The 20,850-nt window shown below is 33.5% G+C and overlaps 1 protein-coding gene across 15 annotated transcripts in view; it reads left to right on the top strand.

Annotated features, from left to right (window-relative positions):
- The window catches only part of BIRC6 (baculoviral IAP repeat containing 6), a 317,621-nt gene that overhangs the window by 240,400 nt on the left and 56,371 nt on the right, over nt 1–20,850 (top strand). For 14 of the 15 annotated variants that reach the window (XR_005212389.1, XM_037807172.1, XM_037807169.1 and 11 more), the window contains 2 exons: nt 567–731; nt 1,612–1,780. Coding sequence is in view for 14 of the 15 variants with exons in the window: in XM_037807172.1 (XP_037663100.1) it covers nt 567–731; nt 1,612–1,780 (334 nt within the window). In the remaining variant the exon portion in view is untranslated. The remainder of the gene's footprint in view (nt 1–566; nt 732–1,611; nt 1,781–20,850) is intronic. The other variant, XM_037807164.1, reaches the window with a different exon arrangement.

Below are 20,850 nucleotides of genomic sequence, written 5' to 3'. Positions count from 1 at the left end.
GTAAGCCACCCACAAAAGTAACATTTAATTTTAAATGTTTTGGGGGTATATAGTATGTAAGTTAACAAAAAACATTTTTAGACTGATTCTTGTTCCAGAATTAATTGCATACTCTACAAAAATAATAATAAAGAATTGACCTTTACTGGGGTCAAGTTTGTTCAGATAAATCAGTGTTTCTCAGTCACTTTTTTCTGTGTCAACACCATTCATGTTTTTAGTATGTCCTCTACTCCTCCTGCCCCCAGAGTTTTTCTGTACCTTACATTCTGACCAGGGAACAGGTTGAGAATCACTGTTGTAGGAACAGGAGCAGTCTTGTTTACTGTGATTGAAGATATATGACACCATGATGAAATTTTCATGAGATGTCCTTTTACTAGATTCATCCCAAATTAACCTGGCCCATATTCTTTTTCCTTTCAGTTTTTTTCTCTATTTACATGTTAATCAATGACTCTTTAGGACCTAAGTTGATTTACCTCTTCCTCATCCTTTCCTGTTAAATATTTTTGAGGATAAATAGAACTAAATAGTAACAAATTTTTATTTTTTGTTCTTGTAAGCCACAGGTATCAAGTTCTCATAATCCTACGGCAACAGAAGAACAGCAGCTATATTGGGCCAAAGGAACAGGCTTTGGAACAGGCTCTACAGCTTCTGGATGGGATGTGGAACAAGCCTTAACTAAACAAAGGCTGGAAGAGGAACATGTTACCTGTCTTCTGCAGGTATATTTGTAAAGTTGATGTTGTCAATGGTAATAGTTGAATTATTTTTTGTATTTGCATGATTTTTAAGAATTGATGACTTATCTAACTTATCTTTAGCTGCTTTTATGCCCAGTTGTACTCCCTGCTCCCAATGCGTTTAAGATATTGCTGGACAAAGATCGCTACAAAGATTGTTATTCCTCACTTGTAACTATCTTCTTTTTCAATTAGCTTCTTCACTGAGAGGAAAGTGGCAAGGACAAAATTATCCAAAAATTGGAAAATGTTCTATATCTCCCTTCTTCCAGTCATACTTTCATCTGACAGTGCTGTATCTGAACTCTGCTTTTTATTATCTATTTATTTACATTTTTCTCACATTATTTCATAACTTTTCTAAAATCAGGCAAGTTAAACTGGAGAGGTGTTTAAAGAAGAGATTAGCTTTAGTTCCTGCATCAACTAATTGAAGTTCGTAACAGTTTCAAGCTTTATTTTTTGCAGTTCTAGAATGATAGGCTCAAAATAGGTTATTTTAAGTCTTACGAAATCCTAAAATCCTTTCACCTTCAAATTACAAACTGAATTTTTTCAATAAAATATTTTAAATAACATCAGAGTTGCTGCTAAGTTTTTAAGTTTTTTCCTTATTTGCATTATATGTCTAGCAATTTAAACTGTACCTTTCTTTGTAAAAACGTCATGTAAAGCACATCCTTCTTTTCTGAAGAATTCAAACAAAAATTCGAATTTATTTTATATACGTAAAGTGAAAGACAGTAGTTGAATTGTAAATATATGTTTTTAGCAGTAAGATTGATTTTCTAACATAAAATACAGGCTTTTTAAAGTATATGAAGCTAAAATCCAATTTGAATTCAACAAATTTTATTTTCAGGTTCTTGCAAGTTACATAAATCCTGTGAGTGGTGCAGTAAATGGGGAAACTCAGTCATCTCATGAGAGTAGAGGACAAAACAGTAATGCCCTTCCTTCTGTGCTGTTAGAACTTCTCAGTCAGTCCTGCCTCATCCCAGCCATGTCATCTTACCTACGAAATGATTCAGGTAAGTCCCATTGTAATTATTCCTCTGAAGTATATTTGTGGATGAACATTTTTGTTTCCTTGTCTTACCATTGTCAGATGAAATAATATTTGGTGTTAGTTTTCCCCCAAAATATATATGTATGTGTGAGAAACAAGCACTATTCCTAAAAAGGAATAAATACTCATCCGATTGTGGAGAAGAAAAGAATTTATTCACGGTCTTGCAGGAACAGGCGCCCAACCAAAATGTGGGGGGTTGGCGCCCAGAACAATAGATTCATCAGTATTTATTCCCTAAACCTAACCGCAAGTCCCTCCCCTGTTTCTCCATTGGCTGGATACTCCAGAGGTTACATTCTATTTGACAAGCCTAACTAGCCCACGCAAATTGGAAACATTTGAAATACGTTTCCCATGCAAATTTGCAACATTAGGAACCCTTGGAACAAATCCCCACCCCTGACTATAATGGTTATGCCCAGGCCTCTTTAGAGCCAGTCGGCGCTAGTTTGGTAACAAGTTATGAGGCTATTTTGAGAACCTCTATTCCAAGGCTCCACCCTGCAAGGATAGTAGATAGTGGGCGGATAAGCAGGGGGACTGACTGTGGATTACAGTTTGTCTTTTTAACCTGCCAATTCCTTAACTACCCCACCCTGCTAGGCACACCTGTCCTGTGTGAAAGCTAAACTTAATCTCATTATCATATATGTGTTTGATAGATTTCTCAGCGTTATTCTGGCAATATTTAGTTGGTTTCTGGGGCCATTAATTTGATACCTCTGGTGCCACTTCTGTTTGCCTTTATTCTTACTCATGAAAATAGACATTTATGCATTTTGTTAGTTTACTAAGGAAGAATAGGGTAAGGAAAGCAATCAGAATAAATCTTCAAATAGTCTGTTTTGATGCTTGATAGTGGACAAGATGTACTTTGAATGGATAGAATCAGTACTTGTATTGGAAAATGGGTTACTGTCCCTATTCCCCACCATCATGGAGCTTTATTGTGCTTCAGAACATCATTTCCCAATCTACATCAAACTCCTTCATAAGAATGTTGGGTGATATATGATTTTCTTTAGATTGACCTGATTGATATATTCAGATTAGTCTTTTTAAAAAATAGATGTCAAATGTAGACTATAAATTTTTTTAAAAAATAATATTGGGGGTGACAACAATACTACAATTTCCAGTGCCAAAATTATATTTTAGATTGAGTAGAATGCAGTAAAGCTAAAGGTAATCTTTACCTCACTTCCACATCATTAAAATATTATTTTTATTTTCCTTATACTATCAAGTTCTATGTCCTACCAAAAGTTTAAAAATTTCTGCCTTTTTTTTGAAATTCGCTCTTAGTATCACACTAAACCTTTATCTTTTCCATTTAGTAAAATTAAAATTTGGTGTTGCAGCTTTGGTTGCTTCAAAATTGGTTTATTGGAGATCAGAAGAGATGTTTTTAGGGTTCTGGTCAAAAAGGGAAATCCAAAATTACTTACTTTTGCTGTTTAAAGCAACCACTATTCATGTAGGTGCACATTCTGAAAATAGAGTGTCTTAGTTTTGCCTCATCTTCACTATTCACGTCATCAAAGACCATTTTTCCAAATAAGAGCACATTCTCAGGACAGGAATTAGAACTTACCTTTTTGAGTGTACACACTTCAACTCATAACAGAGAGTGTGTGTACATATATATGTTACTAAGTCAGCCATGATTTTTATAAATTATTGAATTGTGAATACTCAACTATTATATTTAGTACTCTTGGAACTATTTTAGTTATTTAATGTGACAAATAGGAGTTTGACCTTTCTTTGTGGATTATTTTCCTTGAAAAAAATAAATTTATTTGCTTTAGATTTGTGTGTGTGTGAATCTGGTATCTTCTTGAATGGTGTAATTTTAATTGATACATTTATATATGAATGTGGTAACAAAAATTTATTTTGAAATAATATATAAGTATATAGAAGTTATGGATATAATTGTTTATCAATTTTGGTTAAAATTGAACTAATCAGTTTTTAAGTGGCATTTTTAAATCTGAATGTATTATCTAACGTGTCTTCCTGGATTGTAGTAAAATTTTTATTTTAGAAAATTAGTCTACAAGTAATCTAAAGTCCATTTTCCAATTTTGTCATTTGTCTTTTATGTAATATTATTTATGGTACACTTGTGGGGTTTTGGAACTGGGATTACAGGATCCAATCCAGGATTTTTACTTTATTTAGTTGTCTCTCTATATTCTGGAAAATTCCCAGCTTTTTTTGTCTTTCTTGATGTTGACATTTTAATGGAATACATTCATATTATTAAATATCTCTCAAGTTGGTCCTTAAGGTGAGAGTGGTGCTAATAATTGCACTTGAGACATTATATTCAAAGGATTGTTTACTTATATTGCTCACAAATGATATACTGAAACACAAGGTATGTTGGAATCCCGCAAAATAATGTAGTTGGCTCTTTTTAGAGCTACAATTAAATATTGCACATTTCCCACTTATTATGTCTTTTTAAATGATGCATGAGAAAAGCAAGAATATGGAGAAACATACAGTAGTTTGTGTCTGCTTTTCACAGCAAAAATTGATGTCCTATTAATTTTTAACTGCTGAGTGTGTTTTCTTGTTGCTTATCCTACCCTGACCCTCTGGCTTTTTTTGCCTTTCTTTTTTTGACTCCATCCAAGAACAAGTTAGATGCTTTGCAATCTTTGAACTTTTGGTCTTAATGACTGTTAAAGATAAATATGAATACCAGTGTCTGCTTCTCATTTTTTTTAATAAAATCTCCCAAATTCTCATAATAGAGAGCTCACTTTATAGCAGGTTACCTAATTCTATTTCATTTTGACAGAAGTTTAAAAATTGGCCCCAAACTTCATACAAGTTCTTTGGGGGAAAGGACATTTTCTATTACTGACTTCTAACCATTCAGGAACTGGGATACTGAGATTCTATCACACTGAATTTAGTGACATATATGTCATCAAATAATTATCTAACAATCTTTATTATGCTACAATCTTTAGTTGTAGCATAATGACTATGCCATTATTTAACAATTGCTAAAAGTAAGTTTTTTAAAACTTTAAAAAGTGATTTTCTTAATTTGTGATTTTCTGATAATGATTCAAAATGGTTTGCCCCCCAAAGAAAATAGTAGAATAAAAATGGAAGAGATCAATTTTCACACTGTATTTGGATATCCTACACAGTGCCAATCTATTTGTAATTTCCGTCTCAAGATTGAATTCCCTTCCTTTTTCAAAATATTTTTTCAACAAACAAATATTTGCTTTTTATTTTTTGCTTTTTAAAATTTCTTGTATTTTTATTACCTGAAAGGCCTTTTCCCATGATAATGTTATCAGCATCTACGGGCTTCTCCTTCAGGTTAAAATTTCTTTATCCTTTTTCATTTTAGAATCCTCCTAGCATCCTTCCATTTAGTGCTACTTTTTTAAAATTTTATTTTAACATACTTTCTCATAATACTAGCATGCAGTGTATATAGAGAATCAAGGGTAGGAAAAAATCTTACATAAAAACATTGGATTAAAAGTTGGAATTTTATTTTGAATTCAAGACAAAATTTCATATGTTTCTTAACATCCAATTTTTGGATGCCCCACTAACTCAGTTCATTTGCTAATAAATACAATTACATAACTGAGGTCTAAAATTTTACACCAATGGAATTCCATTTATAATTAGGGTTTTCAGAACCCTTGATTGGAGGTTATAAAGGGCTACTTAAATGTAAAAAATTGAATAATTTAAATTTTCATTTCTGAGATAAATCTCATATAAAAACTTCAGCCTAAAAATGTTTATATTATAACATGAGTAATGTTCAGTAATTAACATTCATATTGTATACTGTCATGTATGTGGAAATTTTAATTATTGCCATCAGAATGAGTAGAAAAGTATTGCTAAGTGTTTGAAGGGGAGCACAAAAGAATTAACAGTTTGTTACTATTTATTTTTTTGAATTTTACCCTCTTTCAGCTTGTTTAATATGGAAGGTGAAAACACTAATGTTAAGCATTGTACTTCAGTTGTCTGTGCATTGCCTTCATTTGAATTATACTCTTTTAAAAAATTTAACTATTTAGCTTTTCCCGTTTTCATTACAAGTAATGTAAATGTAATTTCTTTTTGCGCTTTTAAGAGAGATCAAGAGAAAAACAAATACTTAATGAAAAGAAGCAAAATATCAAAATCACAAAGTCAAAACAGCCTAAAACATCTGTCCATCAGAGTAAGCAGGTAAAATTATGGTATACATATGAATTTCAGGATTTCAAGAGTATTTACAATCTTTTCCTCTTTATTTACAGATTTATTATTCTAAGTGTAGCAAATTGTTACATTTAAGAGGCTTTGATAATGTTTGCTCCAATTTACAAATTAAACATCTTCAGCATTTCAAACTGCATTTATTAATTTACGTTTGGTTTCTTTCTAATGTATTTCAGTAATCTGAATTAACAAGTTAAATCTTCTTATGATCCTTATACTCTAAAATTCCAGTAAATGAAACTTTTAGGTAAAATAAACCTAAAATTCTCTTTAATGCTCCAATACTGCCATACCAGTGAAATGTCAGCCTAAAACCAGAAGTCTAGAGGGGTGACATCATCAACATGGCAACATAAAACATCCCCTGGAAAAGTCTCCCCACAGAATCATCAAATGAAAAAACAAATACCACTTGATTAAAGCTCTAGAGGATGATAGGGACAGGAGAGGGGCTCTACAGATGCTGAATCAAAGAAAAAGGAAAATAATCTCCAGGATCAGTTAGGCGATTTTCTTCCTGGTCTCACCCAGCCCAGATGCTCCCCCTCACTTGGTCCCCATGCAGCTTGGGAGTTGCACAGAGGCAGCGGCCTGGGTACCTCATGCCGTGGATGTGGACTATAGAGCCAGTCACAGCACCCACATGTATCCAGGCACAGGGAATCAAGTCCACAGAGACCTAGTGTAGAACACAAGCTGCTGAAGGGTGCCAAAGGGGCCCACGGGGGAAGAATAAAAGACAAGAGGTGTGTACACTTAATTGAGTCTCTTTTCACTGTACCACCTAAATGGAAAGCAGACCTTTCCAGATTGACTCACCTTTCGGGATTGATTGCATCTAGGTACCTGGAGCAGGATACACTAATGGCAAAGACGCCAGAGACAGAAAAGCCTCACAGAAAAAAAAGGGTTGGGTGGGGGTGGTTGTGAGCCGCTGTGAGACCAGATGGGCCCCAGAATTGAAAACTTTAATGCCAAGCGGACACTAAGTGTGGAAGAGAATTTAAACATATTGTAAGAGCTGGAGTGAAAATTCTTCACAAAAATGAACAGAACAGATCAAAGTTTTGGGAGAAGGAACAGAGGAATGAAAGCTTTGTCCTGGTAGTGAAACTATTGCACAAAAAATGCAATCTTAAAAATTCTACCACAGTTCTAGGGAAAGAAACAAATGAAGAAGAGCTTAGAAAATTTGAACAGTTAAATAATGGGCTACTTTGAAGGTACAGTATAAGTTGTACAGTATAAGCTCAGAGAAGAGCCTTAACACCAACCAATCAATAGTAAACTCTAGACCATAGGGAGAAACTGACCTTCAGAGTTAACACATCAAAATAATCAGATGCCCAGACATTGTTAAAAAATTAGAAGCCATTATGAGAACCAGGACGATGTGGCTCAGTCAAAGGAAAAAAATTAAAATTTTAGGGAGTCAAAGGAAAAAATTAAAACTTCAGAGGAGGTACAATTCGGAACAACTAATCAAAAAAGTTCACACAAATCTCCTAAAATCAGTTGAAGGAGATGAAATAACATATAGATAGAAATAAACTAATGGTTGGTATAGACCTAAAGGATATTAAGAAGATAATGTGTGAGCATAAAGAAGAATTTCAAAGTTTAAAAGGAAACTTAAAGAAATTGTAAGGATGAAAGGTACATTGATGGAGATTAAAAATACACTGAAGCATACAACAGCAGATTTGAACAGGCAGGAGAAAGAATCAGTGAACTAGAAGACCAGGCAATCAAAAATCATAGTCAGAAGAACAGATAGAGAAAAGAATAAAAAAAATTAAGCAAGATCTCAGGGATTTGAGTGAGAGCATGAAGTGTCCAAAAATAAGTGTGAGGTGTGTTCCAGGAGGAGAAGAGAAAGGAAAAAGAGCAGAAAGAATATTTGAAGACATAATGACCAAAAATTTCCCAATTCTTATGAAAAATATACATGCCCAAGAAGCACAGCGTATTCCAAACAGAAAAAGCCGTAATAGACCTACTCTGAGAAACACTAATCAGAATGTCAGATACCCAAGATGAAGAGAGAATTTTGAAAGCAGCAAGAGAAAGGCAATCTGTCACATAAAAGGGGTCTTCAGTAAGACTTTAGTGCCAGTTTTGCATCAGAAACCATGGAGGCAAGGTGGCGGTGGAATGATATATTTAAGGTAAGGAGAGAAAAAAACAGTCAGCCAAAAATTCTTTATCCTGGCAAAACTGATCTTCGAAAATAAAGGCGATTTTAAAATATTCACAAATAAACAGAAACTCAGACAGTCTGTGAACAAGATACATGCCCTGCAGTAACTACTAAAGGGAGTTCTGCAGGTTGAACGGAAAAGACAGGAGAGAATGGCTGGGAGTAGTGTGAAGAAGGGAAGATCTTCAGTATCCACTCTACTCTTTAATTCCTATTAGTGTCAGAGTACAATCGGACAAGGAGAAGGTATATTTCCTGATAATGGACACGCAAAATATAAAGAGGCAATGTGGGACAAAAAGAGGGGCAACAGGGATATAGGAACAGAGAACATTTATGCTATTGAAGCTAAGTTGGTATCTTTCACATTTGTAGCTTATAGATGTAAGTTGTGTGATACAAACCCCAGGGACTCACAAAGGAATGTGTTTAAAAAATATACAGAAACAGAAATGAGAAATGTATCAGTCAGATACATCCCAAAGATCAACCATACAGAAAAGGACGTTGCAATAAAGGAAAAGAGAGAGAGAAAGAAGATAGGACTTAACAAAAACCAAAGGACAAAATAGCTGGAGGAAGTACTGCCTTTACAGTAATAACATTGAATGTTAATGGATTAAATCCTCAATCAAAAGACACAGATTGGCAGAATGAATTTTAAAAATATGATCCATCTATATGCTGTTTACAAGAGACCCAAAGACAAAAATAGTTGAAAGTGAAAGGATGGAAAAAGATTCTCCATGCAAATAGTAACCGCAAAAGAGCTGGGGTAGCTATACTAGTAACAGACACAATACACTTTAAGTCAAAAGATGTTACAAAAGATAAAGGACACCATATAATAATAAATGAGTCAATCTGCCAAGAAGAAATAACAATCATAATGGAAAGAAGCTGGCAATCAATAACAGAGAAATGGAAAATAAACAAATATAGGGAAGTTAAAAAACACACTCTTAATCAGGTCAAAGAAGTAATTGCCAGGGAAATCAGTAAATATCTTGAAATGAATGAAAATGAAAACACAGGGAATCAAACATTTGCACACCAATGTTCATAGTGGCTATGTTAGTTTGAAGCTGTTTTGTACCCCAGAGAAGGCCATGTTTCTTTGATTCCATTCTTGGAAGTGCAGCCCTTACGTGGGTAGGTCCTTTTCATTAGGTTATTTCAATTGAGATGTGACTCACCCCCTTTGAAGTGGGCCTTAATCCCCTTACTGGAGTCCTTTATAAGAGGATGAAGGACACAAAGAGATGAAATTGAGAGAGTTCAGAGATACCCTAGAGAAGCTGAGAGGAAACCACTGAAGCCACAAGCTGAAAGTACCAAAACCCAGGAGAGAAGGACCAGCAGACGATGTACCGTCCTATGTGACAGAGGTGTTCCAGATGCCAGCAGCCCTTCTTCAGAGAAGGTATCATCCTGTTGACACCTTAATTTGGACATTTTCACAGACTTAGAACTGTAAATTTGTAAGCTAATAAATCCACATTGTAAAAGCCAACCCATTTCTGGTATATTGCATTCTGGCAATTTTAGCAAATCGAAGCAGCTTCATTATTAACAATTGCCAAAAGATGGACACAACCTAAGTGTCCATCAACCAAGGAATAAATAAACAAAATGTGATTTTTACATACAATGGAATATTATTCAGCATTTAAAAATAATAAATTTCTGATTCATGTGACAACAGGGATGAACTTTGAAGACATGATGTTGAGTGAAATAAGCCAGACACAAATGATCTCACTGATGAGAAATAATTAGAATTATGTTAGAATTATAATCTAGAATATAGGTTACTAGGGGCTAGGTTCGGGTTAGGGAATGGAGAGTTAATGCTTAAATTGTACGAACTTTCTGTTTAGCTTGATTATCAAGTTTTGGAAATGGATGGTGGTGATGATAGCACAACATTGTTGGTGTAATTTACAGCACTTTTTTATACGTGATTTATATACGTGAATGTGATTAAAAGGGGGAAATTTTAGGTCGAATATGTGTTACTAGAATAAAAATTAGAAGATGAAACAGGACTATACAACACAATGAGCCCTATTGAACATGATAAACTATAGTTAATATTACAGTTACAAAAATGTACTTCTATGAATTATGAATATTCTGTACTAATGTAAGGTGTTAATAATAGGGTGGTATATTGGGAAAAAAAATACACCTTAATATAAACTGTGGTCTATAGTTAATAGTAGAATTATAAATCCTTTCATCAGTTGTAGCAAAAATAATAATAGGGGCTTGGGGTAAAGGGAACATTATTATTTTTACATAATTTTTCATAAACCTATAACTTCTCTAATTCAAAATATTAAAGAAAGGAAAAAAGTAAATGACAAGTCTAAATCAATTACGCAAACTTAAATTGAGGTTATAAAGCTATCACATTAGTAGGGCTGATATTCCGAAAAATATTACAAGTATTTAAAATAACATATATAAATAGATTCTTCCCAACAGAAAAATGTGGAAACTATGTCTTTATTTAAATATTCCTGTACTCAATTTTCAATCTTCCTAGTGTTTATATGCTTACTTGAAGGGAGACAGTTATGCCCTCAATTAGTTTACAATTTTAAGTATTCCTAACATAGAAGATGTTTTGGTGGGTATTCTATAAAGAGCTCTGGTAATGCTTTTATCTTCTGTAAAATTCTGTACATTAACCTGTGTATCCAAAGAAAATGTAAGCTTTGTTTTTATTTTTGTTTGTTTTGCAACTTATCTCATCAGGGGGAGATACATCAATGGGGCCTCTGTGGAAATCTGGTTCTGGGGTCTTGTTTTCTATTATTTCCTCTTTTTCATTTATTACCTTGTCTTTTTGTTTGCTTGCTTTGTTCCTTCTTTTTGCCCAGCCTTAATATCCTGATCCTTAGCCTACAGGGTTTTCAGATGTCTCCTCCAATTTCTGTTTTTCTCTAAAGGAAAAATCAAGAACAAAATTAGAGGTCACTAAGGATCAAATAGTGCTTTGTCAGTCATTTTTACAACTAAAAATGTTGTTTTTAAACGTTTGACACTGCAAAAGCCTAAACTTCCTTTAAGCTTTGTCGTATTTGCCTTTTGTTTTTTTGTTTGTTTGGATTTTTTTTTTTAGCTTCTGTTATCTTTATTTATGATGTATTCAAAATTTTTATCATTTTCTTTTCTCTTTATACCATTCCTAAGAAATTGGCAGGATATTGTGTTCATGGAATTTTATATATTCCACCTTTGAAATGATAGTGTTCTTTTCTCTATTATTATTTAAAAGTGATACAGTAGAAAATGATAAGTATTAGGTCATTTGATTGTTTGCCACAATATGTAGCCTTTCTAATGGGTGTGAAATGCTATTTCATTGTTGCTTTGATTTGCATTTCCCAAATGGCTAATGATGTAGAAATTGCTTTTTGGCCATTTGTATATCTTCTTTGGAGAAATATCTATTGAGTACCTTTGCCCATTTTTTAAATGCAATTTTATTGAAATATATTCACTCACCATACAATTCATCCAAAGTATTCACTCACCGTACAGTTCATCCAAAGTGTACAATCAGTGGCTCACAGTATCATAACATAGTTGTGAATTCATCAACACAGTCAGTTTTAGAACATTTTCATTACTCTAAAAGAAAAAGAAAAAAGAAAAAAAGAAAGAAACCCTAAACATCCCATACCCCCTATCCCGACCCCCACCCCCTATTATTGACCCCATAGTATTGGTATGGTACATTTGTTACTGTTGATGAAAGAGTATTAAGATATTACTAACTATAGTCCATAGTTTCCAGTAGGTACATTTTTTCCCATATACTGCTCTATTATTAACTCCCTGTAATAGTGTCATACATTTGTTCTAGTACATGAAAGAATATTTGTATATTTGCACTATTAATCACAGTCATCATCCACCACAAGATTCACTGTTAGGTATAGTTCCATTGTAACTGGCACCTTGCTGGCAGTAGTACCAGACAGAACCCCGTTCCAGGTTCGGTACTCGGTGTGGAAAGAATACAGAGAAGAGAGGGGCCGATAGAAATAAGTAGTAAAGTTTATTAAAGAAAAAGAGAAAGAAGACATGCTAAAGAGATAGTGTGTGCATGTTCAAGGAGACGCATGCGCTGAGTGGGAATGGGTTGGCTTGTTATATAGGAAAGCTTTACTGTGATCTCCTTACCTCGACCTTTGAACACCTGGTCTCTCCTTTGTGCTAGGAGGAGATGGTGATCATTACTTGTGACCAGCCCTTGCATAACTCAAATTTGTCTTTGGGCAGATGTTTAACAATTTTTATGACCCCATGCGTTTTGTCATTAACTGAGAATTTGCTTTGGGCCCATGATTAATGGTTTGTGGAGGCTTCAGAGCTCTAGGGGAAATTTTGACTTCATGAAGTCTGCAGGTGAAGCTTTGCATCAACTCTTTTGAAGCTGAATAGAAGGCCAGGGACCACAGCCTTGATGCCCTATTCTATCCTGCCTTACCGTGTTTTTTTTTTTTTTTTTTTTTTTTTTTTCAACTTTACCAAAATATTTATTTTATAAAGTGATGAACACCTATGGAAAGTAAAACTGGGAACTGGTGTTGTCTTTATTTTGTTTTTTGTTTTTCGTAAATCAGATGCAATCAGAATGTTGCCAGACCTTGTCAGACTGTGGGAACCAAAAAAGTCACATTAACAATAAAAGACTACCAAAAAAAATATCAATAACTTCCCCTCATAAAATCTCCACCAGTTATTTGGAGAGCTGTGGGTGGGTTTCTTAAGCATGGTCTTGGTAACAAGTCTGCTTATGTTCCTTGATGGTCCCGTCTCCAGGTCTTTACCGTGTTTTAACCTCTAGATTTCCTTCTGGTGACATACATGACTCTAAACTTCCCCTTTCAACCACATTCACATGCAATTCTGCACTGTTAATTATACTCACAATAACATGCTACTGTCACCTCTATACATTTCCAAAGATTTAAATTCAACTTATAAATTCTGCACCTATTAAGCTACTCCTCCCCATTCATTAGCCCCATTCGATCTCCTGGTAACCCATATTATATATTTTATGTGTGAGATTATGTAATATAATTAGTTCATATCAGTGATGTCATACAATATTTGTCCTTTTGTGTCCGACTTGTTTCACTCAACATGAAGATGTCAAGGTTCATCCATGTTGTCATGTGTTTCCTTATTCCTTCTTATTTTATTATTATTCCTTCTTATTCCTTCTAACTCTGAATAATATTCAATTTTATGGATATACCACATTTTGTTATTCAGTCATCTGTTGATGGACAATTGGGCTGTTCCCATCTTTTGGCAATTGTGAATAATGCTGCCATGAACATTAGTGTGCAAGTGTCTATTCACATCCCTGCTTTCAGATCTTGAGTATATACTGTGTTTTCATTTTTCATTTACCTCAAGATATTTCCTAATTTCCTTTGTTATTTCTTCTTTCATGCATGGGTGGTTTAAGAATGGGCTGTTTAATTTTCACATGAAGCAGGTAGTCCTCTGTCCCAACCGCTTTGACCTTGTTCCTTATACTGCTTTAGCTGTTGCCAATCTGCTTCTACTTTTTCTAGGAGGGCAAGCCAGAGAGGAGTTTCCTGATTCATTTTTTCAAGCTACCATCCAGTAAATTGGCACAGACATACAGGAACCCCATTATGCACATAGGGGTTAGGTTGCTCCCTCAGGATCAGGGCCAGGGATCCCCAGTGGGAGCGCAGTTTGGCTCCGAACCTCATTGGGGAGGGGGTGGTGGATAGGCTAAGAAGGCTGACACAAGCTTTGCCTACCTTTTAAAGCTATTTTAAAGCTATTTTCTTGATTCAGCATTCATGGAGTTATTACAAACCTTTAACTGTTTTACAGAGTTTGAGGAAGTTTGCTCTGCCCTTTTCTTCCCCCTCTACTTGTTCAAAGGCTCTGTGGGGGAACAGCACCCTGTAGTGTCTAATGCCACCATCTTGGTCAGCTAGAACTAGGTACTTAACCTTAAGAATGTTGTCATCTAATAGTGAAGTAGCAGAGGAAACTTATTATCCATTAAAAAAAGTACAGATTATAAGAATAAAAGTATATATCAAATGCTGCCATGTTCAGGGCAGGACTGTATACATAATATTTTTTCCTCTGATATTAAACATTGGTTGTTAAGCCCTGATCAGAAAATTGCATCTGTGGGAAATTCTTTTCAGTACTGTATTGCCAGAGCAGTATAGTATAATAAAAAGTTGACAGGTATATCAGGAGAACCAATTTCTGCTGTTAATTGGCTAATAAAGATACTTTTTTTCTGCTGCTAATTGGCAAAGGGACCTAAGTCATTTTACTTCTTTGGACCTTATGTAAATTGGTTAACCTGGAGAGTTATTTTTGTAATTTTGGGGTAATTTACCTAACTTCTTTGGACCATCTATAATAGAGGATATTTGAATTAGGGGATCTCTGAATATCCTTACATAAACATTTATAAATCAACTTGCTCAGTAGTAACAGTAGTACGTGCTTTTATCTTTCTTCTTAATGAAGTCCCATTCGTCATTGTAGGAGCCCACTGATGTTTTGTTTCTTTCGCATATAAAATTCATCCAAGTGCTTTAGTACAGAATTTAGAAACTGACAGGTAGGGTGAGGCTATTTGAAAGGCTTATTTCTTAAAAAATTGACTGGAATGACTCATGTTGTTACTTGTGCTTTTGGCTAATCAGATATAAAATTGTCTTCAAGTAATTTTTGTCTTACTAGGGCACTTTATTTAAAGATTTCTTAAGAGCAGGAAATTTTAATAACTTAGTAGTTTTCCTACTATGACATTCTCATATATAGGACTCTTTTTTTGTAAGACTGAAAATTGGTGAAGAGAATAATTTTGAAGCCTGTTTTATGTAACCAAATGGATAAATTTCTTTGGTGACATCATAGCAGTAATATGAAAGTCTTCATATTTTAAGTATGTTAATTGGAATTGTCAAAGGTTACAGCATGGTTCCATTGTATTTAACAGTCATTTAAAATAGATTTTAAGTTTGAGCTGAAGTAATAGTCCTTTTACTCTAACTGTAAAGTAATGTTAATATTCCTACTTGGATTTTGCACTTTGGATTAAAATGAAATCAGTATCATAACTCTATTTTGGCTAACTATATATAACTATATATAACAAACAAAGTTGGTAGGTATGAAAAACTGGAAAGTGAGTTTGAAACCTCAACTTCCAGGTAGGTAATGGAAAGAAATGTTAACATTTAATAAGTTTAAACAATTAAGTGCTTAAACAATTAAAAGAAGTTAAACACATTTAAACAGAAGTTATTTAAACAAATAAGTATATACAAAGGTAACATTTGTATTGGGATATTTTATCTCCAGTATAATTCTCAAAAGGAACGATAAAATCCCTGAAGAGGAAGTAGTAATTTTCATGAGAAAATTAGGTAGGCAGAAAAATTCTCTCATAAAGGATGGTTTTATTTTAATGTGTTCATTTTCGTGTGTGTCTCTCTCTGTCAACATTTTGACTTCCACCTGTCATAGCCGGGTTATTCTGAAAGCTGCTTTGCGAGCCAGGTTCATTTTCTAGGCTTTGTTGATTACACAATACGTTATTTAGAAAGCCTGCATTTACTCCTCTAGCCACTAGATGGAGATCTTGTTTCATTGCTGGAAAGAATTGCTACAATGTTTGAATGTGAGTTTACAGATAATGAGAATGTTACTTTTTAGAGCCCCTCACCTTCACCTCGTTTCACTCACATTTTAGAAAATAGTGTGTGCCTGTTTTCAGCAAACAGTATCACGGGGCACATTAAATTGTTTGTCATAAACTTAGTGGGGTATGCTAAGAATACTTCACAAAATCTCTCTTACAAAATACATGACAAAATCTTTTACAAAATGAAGAGATTTTATCTTCATAGTATGGAGATAATTGTTGTTTCATAGTTAAAAGGAAATTAAAGTTATCCTAATGAGTCCCAGTCAATTTACAGATTGGAAAGGAGCAAAGGAAAAAAATGAAATCCACAGAAATGTATTCAGTCGCCCACGTTTAACTATTTAGCAGTGATCTGGCCATTACTAAACTGACTTATTTTCAAATTCAAAAGCAAGATATAAATGGATTTTGTTGATATGGAAAAAAATGAATAAATGATATATTAAAGAAAGATAGAAATGAGAACACAAATTAAGAGCATTTGCTTACACTTAATGTTTTTATTTCTGTATGTCATTCACTAACATTACAAGAAACTGCCAGAGTCTGTATTCCAATTCATCTTTGGGAACCGAATTTTGAGCATGTTTGTTGCTATGCAGTGTCTGGCACATAGGTGCTCATCAATAAATTTAGTTCCTTTTATCTAAGGGCATTAATTGTAAGTAATTTGAATTAAATTTTAATATTTAATTACTTCAGAGGATTTGTAACAAGGATTGGTATTGGATAAATGATTTAAAGATTTTTAAAATCCTTAAATAGCATTCAGTAGGGTGATGATCACTGTATTTCAAGTTAAGGAACAAAGTAAGAATGGATAGATTCTTAAATTGAAAGTTAAATACAGGATAATGAGTTTATTTAGTTTTCACATTAGCTTTTGAGTCCATTCAAAATTAAGGTAACAGATGGAAATAATATTAGATTGAGTTGAGGTTTTAATTCCCACTCTGCCTAACCTCCCCAAAAGATGATTTCTTTAAAGAAAATCCTATGATTTCACATATCAGACAAAAACTGTGGTTCACATTAAATATGTCAGCCTAGTTAAATATATACGGAATCTTAAAATACATTAACAACTACTGAGTACAGTATCAATACATAAATGGTATTCAGTGTTGATTAATGCTGACTAAACTCTCATTTCCTTGTCATTTTGTTTGGTCTCTTCCCATACTAAATTTCCCTGCCCTAAATTTAGGTAAAAGATCAGGGATATAAAGAAAAAATGTCTGTGGCACTTTTGCTTTTGTGTCCTTGTATGTTTTCTGGTAGTGAATCTTTATTGTCCATATTCATTGCTTTCGTTTTCCCTGGTCTTTTCTTTGTGAAAAGTTACATTTTGCCTACTTGTCTTGTTATAATTTGATTCCTTAAACTGGAAGTGTTTTATAGTCATTGATGTTGCACTTAGAGCCAAGGCACTTACCCTTGAATATGTGTAATAATTTTCTAATATGCTTCTAAAGGGTTGTCTTAGAAATCATTCTTGCCCTGAATGCAGCCCCTTGAAAAAGGCCATCAGAGTGTGGTGTAGATGTAGGCAAAACAATCACAAAGAGGTTAAGTACTGTGCCAGTTATGCCTAAAATAGCCAAGATAGATTTTTCCTTTTCTTTTTTCTCTTCTTGCTTCTTTACATCTTCTGTTGTAGTAATGACAGTATTTATTTTCACAGAAAATCTCTTCATCTAGAGGAAAAGGGTATGATTGTGAGACAAATCCCTCTAAGAAAGGTAGCTTTGAGCTATATAGAGAAATATTAAATATATTTACTATACTTGGCTCTTCTTGCATCATTTTTCAATAAATAGTTCTGTTTAGTCTGGTAACATTAAAAACGAGTATTTTCTGTAGATTTAAAATCATCTTTTTTTAACACTTTGTCAGAATAATAGAAAATACCAAAAGGCATGTGTTTGATTATACCATTTATGTATTGATACTGTACTCAGTAGTTGTTAATGTATTTTAAGATTCCGTATATATTTAACTAGACTGACATATTTAATGTGAACCACAGTTTTTGTCTGATATGTGAAATCACAGGATTTTCTTTAAAGAAATAATCTTTTGGGGAGGTTAGTCAGAGTGGGAATTAAAATAATTTTATCCTTGGAAATTAGGTGATCATTGTGTCATTAGTTCTAGACTATTAATTCTAGTATTAAAATTAAATGTATTTTGTCAGCAATTTGCAGAAGCTTTAAAATCATAGCTGAATTTGTCCAATTTTTAGTTTTTAAAAAGTACTTACTTCCTCAAAAGTTAAATAGAAACACATCTCAGCCTAAAATAATGAAGTTGCTAAATGTTCAAGTTTTAAAATAATTAAAAGTATTCCTTACCCTACATTATAAAGCATTATCAGATATGCTACTTAGTCCACAATAGTGATGAATGGACCTTTTATCTTCATGGAGAGCTTCTGTTTAGCTGGACAAGTTTCTTATTAAAGATGGCAGATGCTTTCAGTATCTCCTAAAGGAGAAAAATTTCCCATGGTTACTTCTCCATTAGTAAACCATGGTAAATTTCCCTGTAACTGTTTGCCATAAATTGGTAGATTCTCCCAGTAATAAGCCAAACTGTAAATGTGTTCCATTTTTGAATTAGAATTATTTTTAGCTTGTATGTATGCTGAGTTATGTGTTTCACAGAAAAAAAAAATGCTACTGTTTTTGGCTATTTCTCATGTTATTTTCTGTCTGGTAAGCCATCAAACTATTCTATGTCTTTTTAGTCATTTGAAAATCCTTTTCCCCTTTGAAATATTTTAGTTCCAAATGCAGAAAGTGAGAATTTTCTCTACCTGTATCAGTTACTACTTTAAAAAGGAGAAAATTTCTTTTATTGACATAATTATAATAATGTCTCACACCTGCTTCTGTAGCTTTTGATGATACTTCCAAGGTATTCTTCAAGCAGTTGCATAATTCAGAAACAAAGGCATATCTGAATTCAAGATTGAAACAGTTGATCTGGTGTTTTGTACACAGTAAGGGTTTATTCCACAGTTCATCCACTCATGCATGTTAGGTTAAGTGTATGTCTTATAAATTAAAATAACTCTCCCTTGGTTTTCCAAATTCCTCCCTTTGGGAGTATTCAGAAATCGTAAACAAAACAAAATGAAGCACTAATAATCTGAAGTCAGATAAAAATAACTGTTATTCCATACACAGCAGGTTCCAGACATAAGCTAAAATTTTACCTTACTTTGAAATGGTTTCATACTTAAAGGACAGTTGCAAAAATAATACAAACCCCATACAGAACTCCAACATATCCTCCCCTATATATTCAAATCCACAAATTTTAACGTTTTGCCATGTTTGCCATGCCATTCCATCTATCATCTGTCTGTCCGTCCATCAGTCTATCTTTTGAACATTTAAGATCGGATTGCACACATCAGACTCCTTGAACACATAAAAATGAACACATGTACATTTCCTATGAACAAGAATATACACTTATGTAATCACTTTAAATGCAGTTATCAAGTGCAAGAAATTTAACAATGATACAAAGCGTACATTCTGTATTCCGTTTTTTTCTTATGGCCCAATAATGTCCCTTTTAGCCTTTTTTCCTCTAATATTATAGCCCATCCAGTATCATGTATTACATTTAATTTTCATTATTTCTTTCTTTTCTTTTTTTTTTCCCTTCGTTTTAATTGTGGGAAAATACATACCACACAAATCTTCCCATCCCAGCCACTCTCAATAGCACTTAGCTCATAGGTTGTTGTGAGGGCTGTTAGTTAATATATGTACAATGCTTCGGGCAGTTTTTGGTAATGTGCTTCCATTCCTTTGTTAGCTGCTATTCTTACCATAATCACTATTATTATTTAGTTTTTGAGACAGTAGTAGTATGTTCAGAAATGTGTCTAGTTATCTTTGTTTTTAAAGCATCATTATTAGTCCTTTGATATGTGAATTTGTTTTCTTGTAAAGGAGAATCAACAGAAAAATAGATTAGAAGTCCAGAGCTTTCATTTCTCTTCTGAGTCCTTCTCGGGGAGCCTAGGAAATGAACTTTAATTTTAGTACTTTGTTGTTACTTACCTGTGATTAAAGGCATTATTAAAAGTTGTATAGTACTACCAATTATTGTTGTTAATTAATATCACATATCATTCACATTTTACCTACATGAAACCACATTTATATGAGGATTCCTTCTAGAAAGATTAGTATCTTTCTTAAGTGAATTGCTGATATTGTTGTCAAAGAGACATTTCCTGGGTGTTTTAATTGTCTTTCAATTTAAGCAAGTAAACAGACCACACTGTTTCTAGTTGCTGTTTCTAGTTGGGGATTTATAATCAATGTACTGTGATTATATCTTCAACTTTAAAAACTGACCAGTGGGAAGCTAATGTGATGGTGTCTGGAGACTTGGTTTTCATTTTATTTAAAATTTTCTTTGTCAAATTATTTCGTCTTATAGTTTATACATCAGAACATTTTAGGCTTAAATCTCCAGAGCTGTTATCTTTGAATAAGAGTATAATATTGCTTCAGTTATTTTAATGGAAGAACGGAATTTGGCATTCAATTTTAATCCTATTGATTGTTAAGCTGCCAAAATGTCTGCCATTTAACCTTTAAGACAATTTTTGCATGTACCTATTAACCCCCTGTCACTTGAATGTTTGTATTTCCTTAATATAGTGTAATTTAGCATGTAATATTCTGTTTTCTAATGGCAAGAATACATGCTATTTATCCTACAAAGAGTCATGTTTTGCTGTTTGGAGTTCTGTTTTTCTAACAGAATGCTGCAGTGCAGTGGAGCATGG

The sequence above is a fragment of the Choloepus didactylus genome, chromosome 17 (genome assembly GCF_015220235.1).
Source record: "Choloepus didactylus isolate mChoDid1 chromosome 17, mChoDid1.pri, whole genome shotgun sequence".
NCBI classification, from domain to species: Eukaryota; Metazoa; Chordata; class Mammalia; order Pilosa; family Megalonychidae; genus Choloepus; species Choloepus didactylus.
The sequence above is the reverse complement of the archived record's forward strand: the minus strand, read 5'-3'. Positions and strand labels throughout refer to the sequence as shown.